Genomic DNA, 17,721 nt, shown 5'->3' with positions numbered 1-17,721 from the left:
TAGAAACTTTCTAATCAGTAACTTTTCTTTTGAGTTAGAGAACCCAGAGCATTTGGTGAACTTCAGGTAACAGCAGCAGGCATATCAGAAAAGCAGACCACCCAGCACCCCACAGCCCTTTCTGAGATTAAAATATATCTCCCCCAAATTCCTATACCTGAGTCCCTGAGCAAGAGGACAGAAATTCCTATCTTACAACTTGCTACCAATAAAGCTCTTTCGCTTTCTCTCTCTCTCTCATAGAGTGGCAGCCGAACAAGACCTTTCATAGTTATAAGTACACTGGAGGTCCAGTTTGGGTTTTCAACAACTACCAAGTATCAGAGCTTACAGAAATAACCTCAGGTTTCATACCTATAAATGTACATGTTTTCTATCACTTGGGAGAATTTATGTGTAGAATATACTTGATTAGATAATATATGAACTATTAAAATTGAACTATCACAACTAGGAGAATTCCAGAAGTAAAGCTCTTGTTTTCTATCTAGATGTCTCCCAAGAGCCACATGCAGGGCTTCCAGAAGGGGACTGAATCATGGGAGCCTACTCTGACTCCCGGTCAGGAGGCGGGGCTGGCCAGAAGGGGCGGTCACTGGGGGTGAGACTAGAAGGTGTCTCTCCCTCCCTGACTCCCCTTCCCAGCCTTCCAGCCTTGTGCTGGACAACTATGGGCTAAAACTGTGAGTCAAAATAAACCTCCTCTTTTAAGTTGTGGGTGTTGGATATTTTATCCTAGCAATGAGCAAATGACCACATATGTATTTGGCCAAACTGATCCTAAGCAACTCTCTGATGATCACATAATGCTTTCATCATAACAGTCACTCATAAATTTGAACGCCGATGCTGAGCCCACAGATAAGAACAGCCTATGCACTTTGGGGGAAAATTAGAAAATACTTTTTTGAACAACTCAATCTCTGACTGCTTTAACAGTTGTACTGAAATACAGCTCACATGCCATACAAGTCACTCATTTAAAGTGTACAATTCCTTGATTTTTAGGTATTCAGAGGGTCATATAACCACCATGACCCCAATTATCTGACTGTTTGTAGCAGAACATCAGTGTGACAATAACCACTGTGTGGTCACCACACTCCTCTTGGCAGCAGTCATCTTTCATATGAACGCAAGCGTTTGTTCATCTGGGTCCTATTAGACTTATACCTATCATGTCTACCTCTTTTTTCAACTGAATTTTTAAGTATATAATTTGGCTTTTAATAAAAAAAATTCAAATATCCATAGTCTACCCTTCTGCCAGAGTATAGATATCAACTTATATTTTAGCAAAGGCCTGGCTGAAAAATCTCAAAGGAAGTACAGGCTGTTCCTCTAGAATTTCCACGATGACAAAGTGGTCTTACCCTAAAGTCTGACTTTTAACAGCTACCTGAGGATGCTGAGGACACAGCTGGGTTCATCCAGAATGCCAGGTTGATTAGCAATGCCTGTAAGAGCAACTCATGGGGGAGGGCACACATGCTCTCCTGGCTGAGGCCCTTGGATCTTGATTTTGACTGGATCCAAGGTGGCATCACAGAGGCAGGTGCTCTGATTCCATCGAATCAGGTGTAGCCTCCATATACATCCCTTTTACTGAATTTTACTTTCATGCATTGGCCTTTGCACGAATGGAAGAGAATCTTCTATAAGAAAACCACCACTTTATTACTAGCATAATGTCTTGTTTGGTTGGTTTTTTTTTGGTACCGGGGATCGAACTTGGATCCTTGCGCTTGCGCAGCAGGCGGCGAAACCACTGAGCTAAATCCCCAGCCCCACTAGCATGATGTTTTTACGCATGTTGTTCCCTTTACCTTCTCCCAAAGGAGAACTTTCTCTTAGGCCTAAGAGCCAGAAAATGCTTTACTTACTCTTCTTGAACATCTGGTTTCCATTTATTCTGTAAATAATGTGACTCTTACAGCATTTCCCTTTTCTTTTCTTTCTCTGTCTGTCTGTCTCTCTCTCTCTTTCTCTCTCTCTCTCTCTCTCTCTAGACTTTAGAAATCCCGTATCTTAGAGTTGACTAAGAAGCCCACCTAGAACCACAAATTTTTTTAATAATTTGGTGCCATTAATCATGTTTTTCTACTCACCCTGATCTTGTTATTATAGCCAAAGTTTTTTACATTCAATATGTGTTCCCTTTTGGCTATGGCAGGCTGTAAATAAACCAAGCAGCAGATGGAAGGTAGGGAGGTAGCTAAATAGCTAGACAGAAAGATAGCTCAATATAAAAAGAATTTGACAGAAAGATATAGAGCTACTGGCAAGATAAATAGGTTATTAATTAAGGCACAGTTTGTAACAGGTTTAAAGGGCATATTTTAAAACTAACTTTAGGTTTCACATTTATTTTTACAGGGCTATCAAATTCATAAAATCTTATTATTTTCCTATTACCATTTGTTATTTGTCTTCCTCATTTTATTAGTATTAGTTTTGATCCAATTATTATAATTGATTCTCCTTGATACAGTGATTTCAAAAACATACCTCACAGATGGGAGAAGGATGCCAACAGAAGACAAGCTTCTGCCACCCTCCCCAGAGAGAAGATAAAAAAAAAAACCTTTGAATACAGCCCTCAATGAGAAGAAATACGGTAAACTTTTGTGAAGGAAATACTGTATGCTTGTATTAGGTTTAACCTGTAATTAAGTACAAACCAGAAGGCTGTATTCCCTCTAGGTAAAAAGGCTCCAGGAGAGGTACAGAGAGCAGACCTTCAAGACTAGGGAGCCTCGGGGCTGGGGCACAGGGAATTGCTGAGCAGCTGCACAGGCTCACCTCTGCCCCCTCCCAGAGCATAGCTGGTCACAGTAGTAACATTAGAAAGTGGCCTCTTGCTCAAGTTTCCCATTATTTCATCTGATTAAACCTGGGTGTGTTTTATAAGAAGGCTGCAGTTAGTCTGAGCTGTTAGAGAAACACATGTGTTCCCATTACCGAAGTAGGTGTCAAATCCTCGGCGGGTGGGAAGGCATTCTTTCTGGTACATCCCCAGGTGCCACTTCCCGACCATGTGGGTAGCATAGCCTGCTTCCTGTAGGAGCTGGGGCAGGAGCTTCTCATCCAGAGGAACACAGCTGGGCTGACAGGGCCAGATTATCTGATGCTGTAGACCTGTGTGGATCTTTGAAGAGAGAAACCCAAAACTATGCATGAATGACATTGAGACACTGACAATAAGTACATCAAATGGCTGCCGATTTACTGGACACATCTGTTGATTTGGATGTTTAACTTGTTCCCATACTGGTTTAAAGATATTTCCTCACTCAAGTAGAATAATGAACACAAACAGGATTTGAAAAGATGAATAGAACCATGGCAACAAACATGAGATATTTTCAATAAATGTTTATCAAGGCTCCAAGTCAGAAACCATTAACTTTTTACTATCTAAAAAAAAAGTATCAATAACATAAGGTGTGCATCTTTCAAGGAAATTCCTGTGCACACAAGTTGGTATTTGATTAGAATGGCAGTCTTCAAAGATAACATGATTTTATTTTTGTTAAGTGTTATTTAATGACATGATGAAACCGACGACATGTTTCTTATTCTACTTTGCATAAACCATAGTTGCAAAAGACAGTGATCAACTTTTTCTTTAAAAAAGCAGCCCTCCCCTCTGTTTGGGGTGCCTCACACAAGTCTGCCCAGGTTCAAGCTCCACACTGCTGCTAACCTTTAAGAAACAACCACTTGTTGGATTTTAGAATATTAAAATGGAATTTGCACTATAATTGAATTACTCCACTTCCAATGGGGTTATGCCCCTGATAAACCCATCACAAGCTGAAAATATCATAAGTAAAAAAAGGCAATTAATACACCTAACCTACCAAACATCACGGCTCACCTCAGCCTACCTTTGCTGTATTCAAAACACCGCATTAGCTTGCAGTGGGACAAAACCACCTAACACAAACCCTTGTTTTTGTTTTTGTTTTTTCCCCTCTTTCTGATACCAAGAATAAAACTCGGGGCCTTGTACACAGCTAGACAAGCACTCTACCACTGAGCTACACCTCAGCATTTTTTTTTAAGACAGGGTCTTGCTAAATTGCCCAGGCTAGGCTCAAACTTTCCATTCCTCTACCTCAGCTCCCCAGAATGCTACCATTACAGGCATGTCTAGCAAAATTTAACAGCTTATATAATTTATTGACTACTGTACTGAAAGTTAAAAACAGAATGGGTATGGTTTTGTTTTGTAAAGATAAAAATTCTTAAACTGAACCATTGTAAATTTCAAATTGTACATAAAAAAACGTCTATTAAAATATTCCTCCTTTTTCCATTAAAAGGAAAACTACAAATCTGTGAGGCCAGATTTTCTTCATCAATTTTTACCAAAAATATACTAAAATATATTGCAACAGATTGACTAGCAGAAGCAGTTTAACAATCTTTTATGAACACAAAAGATGTTCAAAAAATACAAAAAATGCTACCCTTCCCAATTATTTTATTTTTTAAAGTACAGCTGTTTTTTGTTATTTATGGTAATGTGTAATGAATTTATTATTGCTATTTTTCATTGAATAAAATATTTTTATAATTTCTGTTTCAATTTCTGATAAGGTAGATTGTGAATGGTATAACTCAATGTACGCTGCTTGGGCCCTCAATAATTTTTAAGCAAATGCAGAGACCCTAAGGCCAAAAAGCTTGAGAACCACTCCTCTACTGCAGTGCAGTGACAGAGTGATACCTGAGATAAGGAAAGCTCCTCTGAGGACAAGATGCCTAAGCAGTTAGATGAGCGAAGGAATGAGTCTCAGAGGACCTGTGGTAAGAGCAATCCAGGCATAAGGAATAAAAACTGCCAAGACCATGAGACTCAAACTTGCATGGTGTCCATTCAAAGACCAGCAGAGAAGCCGTTGCAGCCCTGTCCCAGCTCTTGGGCTGACAGATGCTCCTGCACCCCGACAAGGTGTCCCCACTGGGCTGCTTCCTGGTGGGCCAGGTCTTCTTCCCCTCGAACTTGACACCTGCCACCCTCCTTGTCCTAGCCTAGCTGAGGAGGAGTGACTCTTTTAACATGACTCTGCCCCAGACGCCAGCTCCCCAGCACTAGGAGCTCCTGGCTTCCAGGACACAGAGTGTCCAACTGCCAGTTGACTGCTAGCATGGCTCTGGTGTCCACAGCTGCCGAGGATGGGCAGCAAGCAATCTGTTATGAATACATGGTTAACAATGTGTTTGTGAGTGATTTACTTGTTGTATAATTTAAAGTAAATAATATAAGGCTCAGGGAATTACATCTCATTCTGACTCTATCACTTACTAGCTTTATAACATTAGGCAGTAACTTACTTCAGTAAATGAGTATTGTAATTGGGCTCAAGCTCCTCACCTGTAAAAGAAGGTAGCATCTCCCTCCTGAAGTTGTTGGGAGGACTAACAAGATAACATAAAATGCAAAGTATACAATACACACTTAACAGCATCATGGTAGCAACTGTAAGCACTGTTATTCACACATCTCTCCCTCTTGCCAATACCTTGGTGTGTACTATGGTAGAGATACCATCACATAAAATGCACACCTATCCTGCTAATCCACAGTTCTATCAGTACTCACTAAATGCTTATCCCTGATTTTCTCAGATGAGACAGACCCACAGATTTTTGCTTTGTTTTTCCTTTAAATATTTGACAATAAGCAGATACAAGTGAACTCCCCAAAAAACTTCAAATTGATGATCTTTGTTGTTTATTACAAGCAACAATTCGCTTTCTGACAAGCTTTGACATAGTCTTGGATTTTATTTTTTGTGTATCTTTCCAGAGCCAAAACCTTTTGGAATCACACCCACTATGGCTTGATTTCATGATATCTTTCCACACAGTCCTAAAGGAACCACATGGGATACCTTACATGTTAATAAAGTAGGTTTATTTTGAGAGTGATAAATAAGTTACTACCTTGATGATGGTGATGGTTTCACAGGTATATAGACACATCAAAACTTGTCCAGTTTACTTTAAGTATGTGTGATTTATTGTAGGTAGATCATACATCAATACAGCTGTTTAAAAAAGAACATGAATTTCAGCTTTTCTATTGAGATTTTATGCCTCTCTCAACAATAATTGGGTACCTACACTGGGATGCATGCCAGATGCCTTCCATTTGTCCTGCAATCCACTCCATCATCCTGCCCTTGGCCCCAGGAAACTACCCTGTGAGGACCAGACCAGAGTATTACTGTGCCTCCGGCTTCTCATGGGGTCAGAGCTAATGGAGAACCTTGGCTGGAGGGGAGAGGACAGAAGAGAGTAAGGGATATCAGGCTGCCAGGTTGCCTTGGCCTGACCACCTCTGTCTCTCTACCGAAGGCCACTCTGAAGGTAACTTTTTCTACAAGTTTCTTCTAGGTTCTGGTAACCACCTACCCCTTTCTTCCTCCCCTTTGGTCTAGGGGTAGTAACGGCCCCACTGGGTCACCACACAGCCCGTGTTTCCCTACACATTCACACCTTTAAAATGAATCCTTTGTAAATAAACCCTCTCTAAATTATCCTAACTTGAATATACTGTTTCTTTCTTGGGACTCTAAATAATAAAGAGGTTATAATGTCCAGGGAAAGGGAAATGTTGCTCTGAACATATAAATACATCTCTCTCTCTCTCTCTCTCTCTCTCTCTCTCTCTCTCTCTCTCTCTCTCTCTCTCTCCCATCCAAGGATTCTTTCCATCATTAGTACTATAAGTTTAATCAACAGAAAATTGATCCTAGGCTCAAAACTTCCTCATATATACTAACTGACAAGCAAGAAGGATATGTAAAGATAGGTTTTATGGATCCCAAAAGGGCCAGTGGAGATAAATCCTAGATGCAGATTTCCTTAAATGGAACATTCATCCATCACATGCAGAGAATTAACTGATCGCTAGAAAGTACTGCCAAGAGATGCTTCACAATTCAGTTTTTCTAAGCCCTGGGCACTATGCCAGGTGGTCAGCTGACGCTGCCTCCATTATCTACAATCATGGAGCAGGGAATCTGTTCTTTCCAGTTTCTGAGAATTTATTTGACAGAGAATTTTTATGGCATTATTGGGAAGCAGAAGCCAAACTCTGGATGACAGCCAAAAACATGTTTTTGTCTGTTCAAACACTATCTGAAGTCAGGAGGCTGTAAAGTGTTGGGAGACAGAAAACAGGCAAATGTCAAGCTGGTTCCAATCCAGCACTTCAGCTTAGCACAAACTATGGAGCCACACTGTGCTTCATGGGCGGGATGGTAACAGGTCACCAAAAGGAAACAAGAGGAAAAAAGAAAGGTGCTCTATAAACACAGTAGAATCTAAACTCTTCAATTCTACCACCTGTCTCCATAACCAGAGCGCAGGTATGAGTAGAGATGGTATATGAAATTCCTCATGGGCACCTCCCTCAACCGTGTGTAGCTACCTCTTTTTCATTAACTAAGTCCTCTTTCACAAACACCTCTTTGCCCATCAAGGATTCACCCCACACAGGCTAAGGGTCTGAAAACCCAGGGAGGGCCTGCCCTGTTTCCAGGCTGGTTCCTTGAGATAACTGATGTGAATTCCTTGGGCCAAGTGTGGCCCATAATAATTTATTTGGTCCCATCACTTTTTCTGTCCTTTGGGACCTAAGAGGTCCTTGCAGGACAGTCTTATAAGCCTAAAAGAGAAAACCAGTACCTTGCAGGAGGAGAAGAGGATGTCTGCTTCCACATCAAAACCTCTTTCAATTCTCTGAGTTCCAGGCAATTCTCTGGTTATCTCTCTGGAAGCTCAGAGCACAATATTTCAGCCACCCTCGTAAGAAACTGCAAGGGCTATGTGTGCCATACGCATACACACGGAAATAACACCATTTCTCTCTCAATCTCAGCAGTGATGAGCTAACACCCTGCTGAGCAAAGGGAGGCTCCATCCAGTCCATCTGACTTGTGCGAGATGAGCTCAGGTCCTCATTGTGCCCACAACAGTACTTAAAATTCAGAAAAACAGGCAGTGCTGCCTCTCTACTGCACACACCAGAGAGCTGGGACAGAGGCTTCACAACCAGAGCACAATCATAGTCATGCTGGTGGCCATTCTTGAATTGAGAATTTCTAGGTTGTGCCTTGGGGGTACACTCCAAGTTGTAACCACAGTCAAGTGCCACTTGTGCCACCTTAGAGTTTATTCTTAGAGATGCCCCACAGAACAAATGAGTCCTGGAAAATCTGCTCCCTCCCCATGAAGCCTTCAAACAAGCAGTTGGCTGCCCATGCTGTTGAAGCCAAGAGCTACAAAACACACATTATGTGTGCCAGGAGCCCAGCTTGGCCATCTGGCCTGGCCCTTGGTACTGGGCTGCAGAACTGGCCCATGTCACTGACAGTTTTAGGGTCTCTTTATTTTGGTGTTGATTAGTAGTTAAGAGTGCAAATCTCTGACTAAACCTACAAAGAGATGTTTGTAAAAAGAATAAACAAGGCAGAAATGGTTTCACTGACTTCTTCCATTATAAAGCCAACAGGAATTTATAATGAAAATGAAGGAAAACAGGAAGAAAGCTGAAGACAAAAAATTTTTAGTAAGGTAGTATGACTAAGGAAACAAAAATAGCCACGTATGATGGTACAGGCCTGTAATCCTAGCACTCTGGGACACTGGGGCAGGAGGATTCCAAGTTTGGCCCAACCTGGACAGTTGTGACTTAACAAGACCCTGTTGCAAAATGTAAAATAAAATAAAATAGAGCTGGGGATGTAGCTTAGTACACAGGCTCTAGGTTCAACCCTCAGTAGATGCCCACCTCCCAACACACACGGAAACAAAAATAAAAGATGACCAGAAAGTAACAGCTTTTACATCAAAGTGATTCCTGAAATAACAAACCTAATAAATTAATCAACAAAAACATTCTGTAAGTCAACTGATCACACTCCCCTCAGCTCAAACTTATTTCCTTAATTCTTCATTTCTAATGCCCTGGGAGGTAAAATATACAAAACATGGAATTATTTCTTTACAATATCTTCAATATTGCAGAATACGATCTCCAGACTTCCCTTTCCTTCGGAGAAAATGTGTCTTGGCTGTGGGGAGGGTGAGGCTGGCTGGCTTTACAAATCAAAAGATGCATCAGAGCAAGTCAACCCAGGCGTACCTGTGCAGGAGCCCTGACGTGTTTCAGTGGGGTAACCTCACTGGTCACTCTAATGCTAACACACCTGTTTCTCCCCCTACACAAGCACAGGAATAGACTGACAACTGAATTCTCTTGAGCAGCACCAAGGGCCTCGAGGCTACAGGCTCCTGGGATCTCTCCTCCTTGGATGCCTTTGCCAGAGGGTCCTGCGAACCCTCCCCACTAGCAACGTCTCTCCTCCCCCAAGCCCTGAACATATTTCTTCCCATCCTCACTCCTCTTTGCCCCACTTCTAACTGCAGGGTCCAGGAGATGAGGCCAACGACTGGAATCCACAGACGGGCAAGTGGGGGGGGGGGGACCCTGGGTGCGCTGGTGGGCACTGAGGGCACCAAGGAGAAGCCCGCCTCTCTCCATTTCCTACCCAAGGTTCCACTTCAGAGGTGAGTGAAAAGGCAGGTCTTCCCCATTTATCAATGAGATTAAGAAAAATGTGGCTTGGGCCCCCAAACGCAGAGGCCTTGAAGACAGCTTTCGAATCTCCTCCTGCCAAGGTCTGCAGAGCTCTGGTGGAGCAGCCCCTCAGCCCCTGGGGAAGAACAGGCAAGGCCCGTAGTTACCTACCTTTCTCCAGCTTCCCTAAGGCCCCCAATTTATTTACCTTTTAATCTTCTTGATTTCTTAAAAAGAAACCAAGGGGGCTAGACATGGATGCCGATTCTAGTGGTTTAATCAGGACAGTGCGGTCTTGCAGAAACACTCCTGCTGGAGTATGCAGCCACATGCACCCGCTCAGCCTTCAACACCGTGCTACTCTGGGCACAGCAGGAGCCAGGCCTCACAAAAGACAGAACTGCTGCAGTGTGCACTGTGAATGTAGACATATAATGTGTTGTATTTGTGTTGAATAAAGTCAATTTGTTAAGATTATGAAAAATTAGTATGTTCAAGTTCCCTATGTGAACCAAAAGCAGTATACAAACTCTATTAAAAAAGCCATAGGATTTCTAAGTCAATATTTTTCATGTTGAGATTACTGAGCAAGGAGGAAATGAATATAAAATGAACTTCCTCACATGTATAAAAAGTCTCCGAGGCACAACAAAAAACTAACAAATGGGGCAATCTATGGAAGATAGGATGAAAAGATCTTTATATTTGAAGATTTTAAATGCATTTTCTAGAAGTCATCTGAAAAGTAAGAATGCCACAAACACTTGATTGTGGTTCCTCAAAATACACTAGTTTAGAACTTGTTAGATGAGACACACTCTTCGATGCATCTTATGAAAACAGGAACAAGGAAAGCTGAAGGTTCAATGTTCACCATGAGCAGGCAGCAGGAGGTCCAGGGAGACCCAGCCTCCCTCTCTGAACTCCCACCATGTTTCTCATTCACTTAACTCCAGCCTCAGTCCTTTTCTCCCCATCCTTAGAACAAGCTGATTCCCGTCTCAGAGGCTTTGCTCTGTTGCTCCTCTCTTATAAAGCTCTCCTCCCAGAGTCCTGAGTGGTCAACTCCCCTTCATTCAGGCCTCTGCCCAGACTTCTCCTTCCACTACCAATTCACTGTCTTTATTTTCTCCCCCACATTGACTGCCATGCTACTTAAATGCACCCAACTCAGTCACACATTTACATGTATTTCTTTCACTGCCCTCTCAGTCACTCCTTCCCTTGCCCTGCCTCCACCAGAGGCAGACTATAAGCCCCAGGGTTTGGCACAATGTCCAGTGCAACTAATTGCTCCCTAAGTGTTTGTTAAATGAAAGAATGAATGCATATATCATACTTGATGATAAACAGAAAGCCTGAAGCTGACACATTTGTCCCCTCTTGCCCCTTCAAACATTAACTACATGATAGGTTCTAGCCTGAGCACTTAAGCAAGAAAATTAAATAAAAGACATCCACATTTAAAAGCAAGAAAATGATTTATCTTTGCAGATGACATGACCTGCAAATATAGAAAACCCTAAAGATTACAAAATACACACACACACACACACACACACACACACAATCAGACCTACTAAGTTCAATACGGTTGCAGGATGATCAATATACATATATCACTTGCATTTCTATACAACAGCACCAAATAATAGAAAATGAAATTTAGAAAGCAATTCCACTTACAATAACATCAAAAATATTAAAATGCAGCTAGGCTTGGTGGGTCAAGCCTGTACTCCTAGCTATTCAGGAGACTGAGGAAGTACTCCAGGCAGTGTGGGCAACTTAAGGAGATGCTGTCTCAAAATAAAAAATAAAAAGGGCTGCAGATGTAGCTCAGGGATACAGCACCCCTGAGTTCAAGTCCTGGCACAATAATAACAGTAATACTTAGAAATAAATTTAACCAATGAAGTGCAAAATTTGTATGCCTAAAACTACAAACTATTGCTAAAAAAACTAAAGACCACCTAAATAAACACAAAGATATCACACGTTCAAGGCAAGGAAGACATGAGTTTAAGGTTGTAATACTTTCAAATGAATCTACAAATCAATACAATCTCTACCAAAATTCCACATGCCTTTTTGCAGAAATGGAAAAGCCAATCCTAAAACTCATGTGGAAAAGTAAGAGGCCCAGGACAGCCAAAATAATCTTGAAAAGGAACAAAATTGGAAGATTTTCACTCTCTGATGGATATATATATATAGAGAGAGAGAGAGAGAGAGAGAGAGAGAGAGAGAGAGAGAGAGAGAGAGAGAGAGAGAATATCCATATATCTATGGTCAGCTGATTCTTAGTGTTCTGGCTTGTGTCTAGATGTCCCCCTGGAGCTTCATGTGGTCATAGGTGGGGCTTTTTCTGAGGTGGCTGGATCTTGAGTGTGTGATGCTGGGATGGATTCATAGTGGAATGCTAGGATCAAGGGCACTAGGATTAAGGGTATGAGTGCTACTCAGCCTAAGTAGCCTGGATAAAATATAAGGGAAAGAAAGGGCTATGATTGTCCCTTGTTGCTTTGCTACCTTCTGCATGAACTGTTTCTCCTCTGCAATGGATTGGAGTCAGATGGCTGTGGACTAAAACTTCTACAAACTGTTAGCTAAATAAACCTTTCTTCCTTTAACTTTGGATGTTGGGTATTTTGTCTCAGCAGTGTGAAAAGTAACTCCAGGAGTTACCAGAACTGCTTACCTCATCTGCCCATTAGTCTCCCTTCACCCCAACTCACTGGACTTTTCACCAAAGCCCTAAGGTTGAAAAAGGTGCATTTGTGAGGATTATTAATAATCAAACATCTTACACCTGAATTCACTTTCCTGTTTCAGTAAATCCCTAGTAGCAGAACGAGCAGCACATACAACTTGTAAGGCAGTGTTGGGCAAGATTAATATCGCTCTACCATCAGATGGGTTCCTGGGTGTGACACTAGGCATCTGCCAAATTACACACAAAGTTGTTCTAAGGAAACAAGAGTCTTAGTGTCAAAGAAATTTAGAGCTAGAAAGAGTCCAGAGATGAATCCAATTTCCATATTTATTTATATTATTGTTATATATGTTATTGTATGTCCTCTATAAGGGCCCAACTCCTAAGCTTATGTGAAATGAGAGATTAACACAGCAAAGACCGACACCTGCAACTCATCATTCCTAACCTGTGCTCTTCACTCCACACTTTTCTAAGTTAAAAAACTAAAACTCGGGATTTCATGGGACCACAAACCTCCATCAGTCAGTATAGCTTTGTTTATCACTTTTCTAATGAGCCAGTTGTGGGAAAGCTTCCCTAAAGATTAATCTGGGACATGATCACCAAGTCCACAGACATGACTTCTAAGTTATTTCAAGTACCTAATTCTGAAATAACTGAAATAACTTCCTCATTTCACTGCATCAAATTATGCACAACAAATGACTCTTTCAGAAATAAAATCTATTTCAATTTTACATTTAAGATATGTAATTTCTAACATAACAGGTTAATATTTTACATTGAGATGTTAGGAATGACCTAAAGATCCAAAAATAAGGAGATTAGCTAGTAAACATGAAGCTACTCTTGCAATGATATTTTTAGTGATTCTGTGTAGGCCGTATGGCATAACAGTTCTAAGTACCAACTCTGGAGTACACTGCCTACTTCATGACTTTGGGTAAGTTTCTTAACATTTTCTGGCCTTGGTTCCTTGTTAAGAAATAATGATGCTAATAGTAATACCTACCTCACAGGATTGTTGGAAAAATTAGCTGAGTTCATGCTTATAAATTGGTTCAGTAGACAGCAGAAGAGCAAAAAGGCTTTTCAGCCCTCCTAGAAATACATAATCCTTTACAAGAGGCTCCTTGCCAAACCAGGTAATTTCTAATTGGGTCTCACAAATTTTGACAGAACAATACGGGTGAAAACAAGAAAAGAAGGGACAGGCCAGCCTGGCCTAAGTCTGCTACACTGTGGGGTCTCTAATGGTTCTGGGGCACCTAGTGTCAACCCTTCTTCAGTTCTTACCCACAGGGTCTTCTAAATAAATACTCAAGGACCTCTCCAAGCCTGACTGTTGGTTACTGGTGCCAATTCTATGAACAAGTTGTTGAAGAGTAGTATGTGCTTTCCTGTTCAGGTCTGTTGGAAGAGAGGAAGTTAGAGAAATGAATTGCCCTTCCATTCTTTTGCAAGGTGAGTTCAGTTCTCTTTAACACCGTAGCAAACACAGACCCCCGGGACATACCTCCCTTCCCTTTAGTTCCTGTGTTACTGGCACAGCCTCTACTTCTGCAGTGTCCAGCATAGGATGTGCATTAGAGTCAGGATTGTGGTGGGAAGGCAGGAAATGGACATCACTGATAGGCTTCATCTCCACTGCAAGCCTTGGCTACAGCTGTTTCTCAGTCTCAGCAAAATTCTCTTTCCTCTTTATGAAGTCTTCAGACAGGAGGCTAAGGTTGATTTGAAAGGCTACATAAACACATACCAGGGAAGGCAGGCTTCAAGGGTATCCCTGACTGGCACAGTAAGCTTGAAATGTTTACAGAATAAACAATATACAGACATACACAGAGACACACAGAGAATATCAACAGTAGCAGCACAAATGATTGTATTTAATAAGGTCATAATCAGAGCTGCATCTTATAAACTGGGCAATCTTGCTCAGGTTGAAGGAAGAGTCCAATTTTATAAGCCTGATATACCTAGTAGATACAGGAAAATCGTCAGAATCAGCATTACCACCTTCTAGCCACGCTTTTTCACGTCATCCTATTTACCCAGGCTATTGTCTCAAATTAAAGATAACTACTTTAGCTGGAACATGTCTATAATCCCAGCATTTCGGAGGCTGAGGCAAGACTGCAAACTCAAGGACAGCCTGGGCAACTCAACAAGACCTCGTCTCGAAACTTTTAAAAATTTTAAAGAAAGTAGGGGGCCCTAGAGATAAGGCTCAGTGGTAGAGAACCTTTGGGTTCAAGCTCCAGTAAGGAGTTTTTGTTTGATTTGGTTTGGGTTTTTTGAGACAGCGTCTCGCTATGTAGTTCAGGCTGCCCTCTCACTATGTAGCCCAGCCTGGCCTCGAACTCGGCAGCAATCCTCCTGCCTCTGCCTCCTAAGTGTCAGGATTATAGGCGTGCGCCACCACGCCCGGCCAAATCCAGGTTTAAAAAAAAAAAAAATCCTAGAGAGCTGTTTTGGCCATTCCTAGTCATCTAAATATGCTCGCTCTCTACTGCGTATTTCCTCTCCTAACAGCGAGGTTTGTAAAAGGAAGCCTTTAAAGCGATCATGAAGATGCTAGAGGGGGTCAGCAGGAGCTCAACCCTGACAGGAAGTCGGCCTGGCTGACTCTAGCGGCGGGCGGAACCGGGGTAACAAACGTGCCCAGCAGCGCCTCCGATCCTAATGCCCCGGGCCTGACCCCGACCCCTCCTTCTGCGCCTGCGTGTCCCGCAAATTGCGCAGCCGCGATAGAGTGGAGGACCGGGCGACGCGTGCGCAGAGACTGGCGGACGGCGCACCTGATAGCGACCGGTGAGCAGCTGGCTCCGCGACGGCGTGCACAGCGGCTGCGTGTAGTAGTTGTCCAGCTGTACTCCCCCGGCCGCTAGCGCGTCCAGGTGCGGCGTGCGGAGGCGTGAGCCGTGGAAACCCACGTCGTTCCAGCCAAGGTCATCGGCCAGTACGAAGACCAGGTGCGGAGGCCGGCCCGGCCCGGCGCCTGAGCTCCGCGGCGCGAGCAGCAGCGGGAGCAGCAGCGGGAGAAGCGGCCTGGCGCCTCGGGGCAGCCCCATGCCGTGCGCCGGTCCTGGGCAGTGCTGCGCCGCCGCCGTAGACGGAGCCCCGACCTCACTCCCGCCCCGGCTCCGCCCTCTCCCCGCCCCAGGACGTCTCTCTCTCACACACGCCTCCGCTGTCCTGGCGACGAGCTGCGCACCCTGGCATCCTAAAAGAGATGGTTCTCTTTGACACCTCTTACAGTTTATTAAACATTGTGACAGTTACCGTCATCTTAAAGCCCTGCAGCTCAGCATCGTCTCTAATGCCCGTTTTTCAGAAGAAAAAAGCTTGTGGGACTCCAGACCCTGAGCTCCGCTGCTGTACCTAGAAGCGGAGTCGAAACCACTTCCTCCCTGCCAGCCACCCAGACACGCGCTCCTGACGCACAGGGCCTTCTTGAGAGTGCAGTTTTACTTGCAGGTCGCCCTGGAGCTGTGCACAGGGCCTTCTTGAGAGTGCAGTTTTACTTGCAGGTCGCCCTGGAGCTGTTTCGGGGCGGTGAGTGGTAACTGGGGAGTGGATCAGCTTGTGGCTCCCCCACCCAGCAGGAAACCAAAACAGTGCAGTATCGAATTTGGCTGAAATATTTATGTGTGGAGAGAAGGATTCCTTTGCCCACATGCTTGTTCGGTGGAGAAGTTAGCCTGATGTCCAGCACATTCCCGTTACCAGCTGAGACTTTGCTTACTCCGTGTCTGGACATAAATTACAGCTCTAGGCCTAGGGGAAAATGTTTACATCGTCTGAGGAACACGGGCTTAAGGCTGAGGCTGATTCCAGGGGAGTTGTTTTACATCAGTATAAGTTGTAGATGATGGTAGTCACAAAAATAAATCTTGTTTATATATACAAATGAGCTCTGGAGTAGAGTGACAATCCTCCCTCCCCAACACCACTAAAAAGTGAAAATAGTTTGAGCTCCACTGCCACAATTATTTTAATATTACAAATCTCTGCTTTGCATTAGTTTTAGCAGACTATCAGTGTCTTTATTAATGAAATAAAATCTTATGTATTCATTTCTACATCTGTGTGAGGGTCATTTTACCTTTTTTAAAAATGGAAATTATCCTTTAACACATGAACTGTTTCCCTTTTACATACTTACATTTGTTTCTTGGCATTTGAATGTGTACATTGGTTTACATCATATCTACTATTCATCTTTGATTAAATTCAGCAGGAAGGTTTTTTAATTTTAGCATTAACTAAGTCCAAGAAATAATTTTGAAAATGTTTGTTACTGTGATGTGGCTTGAACTTTTATTTAAAGGTCTTGGAGGAGATCTTGAAAGACAGTTTCCATTGTGGTCTTTGCCTTTCCTTCCACCCCAGAAGTATTCTCTCTGCCTTTTGTAAAAAATCAGATTGCTCAAATAATGGCTGCTAATCTGTAGATGCAGTTCCTCCTTTAGCCAACTGCTCCTAAAATGAAATTTATGCTGAATCTGCTCATGTCCCACATTTTCAAATACAAGTTTATAATAGTGGTGCTCTGGAAAAGTGCAAATGGAAGATTAATTCTACTTTTCATCTATGTATCAAACATTCATAATGTATGGTTCAGGTCAGTCATTCTGTAAATCTCGGGGGAGAGTTTCTCTGATGTCTTCTCATGGTTAGACTCAACTTTGTGCAGGAGCTTCACGGGTGAATGTGGTATGCTTCTTCATGCCTCAGACTCAGTGGCGCATGATGTTGACTTGTTCCTTGATGGAACACTTCCCTAATAAGGGAGTCATTTCCCCACGGAAATGTGACTATTTCCCACCTTGTAATTAGTTTTTCATGAAGAGATATTTTGAGAATATGTAAATATCCTGTTATTCCCCAAATTTTTGCTTGTTTCTTTAGTTAATTATAATTAGGGCTGTCAAATGATAATTTTTGAATTCCATCATTTCTGTATTCATTAGCTCTCTTTTACTGTAAGAAAGAGCCTTCCCTTCTTATTTATTTCACTATGAAATAATGAATTCTTATATTAATGTTATATTCCTTTAATTATTTCAGTGCTTGAATTTTCAGATTTGGCTGTGGGGGCCCTGTCAGTTTGGCGCTTGTATCCTTTTGGCATGTCCTTTTTAATCTCAAAATATTTCCTTACTTTTTGGGACAATGAGATTTTTGTGAGGTCTTCGTGTATTTTCTCCAAGGAAAACTGATTCTTTTTAGTGGAAGATGGCATTTAGAAACCAAGCTGTGCACTTGGTTTTGGTGTCCTTATTGCAACTGAGCGTTGTTCACCAGATAATCATGGGCACTGGATGTATGTATCTATGTACACACATACGTAAATGTTTGTATATACACACCTGTATTTATGTGCGTATATATTAAACCA

At 42.4% G+C, this 17,721-nt stretch overlaps 1 protein-coding gene across 15 annotated transcripts in view; it reads right to left on the bottom strand.

The window, feature by feature from the left end:
- The window catches only part of Arsb (arylsulfatase B), a 301,469-nt gene extending 285,164 nt beyond the window's left edge, over positions 1 to 16,305 (bottom strand). For 10 of the 15 annotated variants that reach the window (XR_015447385.1, XM_087201177.1, XM_087201176.1 and 7 more), the window contains exons 1-2: positions 15,119 to 16,300; positions 2,962 to 3,148 (exon numbers count right to left, since the gene is read on the bottom strand). Coding sequence is in view for 14 of the 15 variants with exons in the window: in XM_087201177.1 (XP_087057303.1) it covers positions 2,962 to 3,148; positions 15,119 to 15,391 (460 nt within the window). In the remaining variant the exon portion in view is untranslated. Of the gene's footprint in view, positions 1 to 2,961; positions 3,149 to 5,955; positions 6,060 to 15,118 lie in introns of all 15 variants that reach the window. The other 5 variants (XM_087201179.1, XM_004870199.4, XM_087201174.1 and 2 more) reach the window with 5 other exon arrangements.
- Between the last annotated feature and the right edge of the window lie 1,416 nt (positions 16,306 to 17,721).

The sequence above is a fragment of the Heterocephalus glaber genome, unplaced genomic scaffold, assembly GCF_053883595.1.
Source record: "Heterocephalus glaber isolate CG9 unplaced genomic scaffold, H.glaber_assembly_v1.0 deba00001757, whole genome shotgun sequence".
In the NCBI taxonomy this organism is placed as follows: Eukaryota; Metazoa; Chordata; class Mammalia; order Rodentia; family Bathyergidae; genus Heterocephalus; species Heterocephalus glaber.
This window is presented reverse-complemented; position numbering and strand designations above follow the sequence as displayed.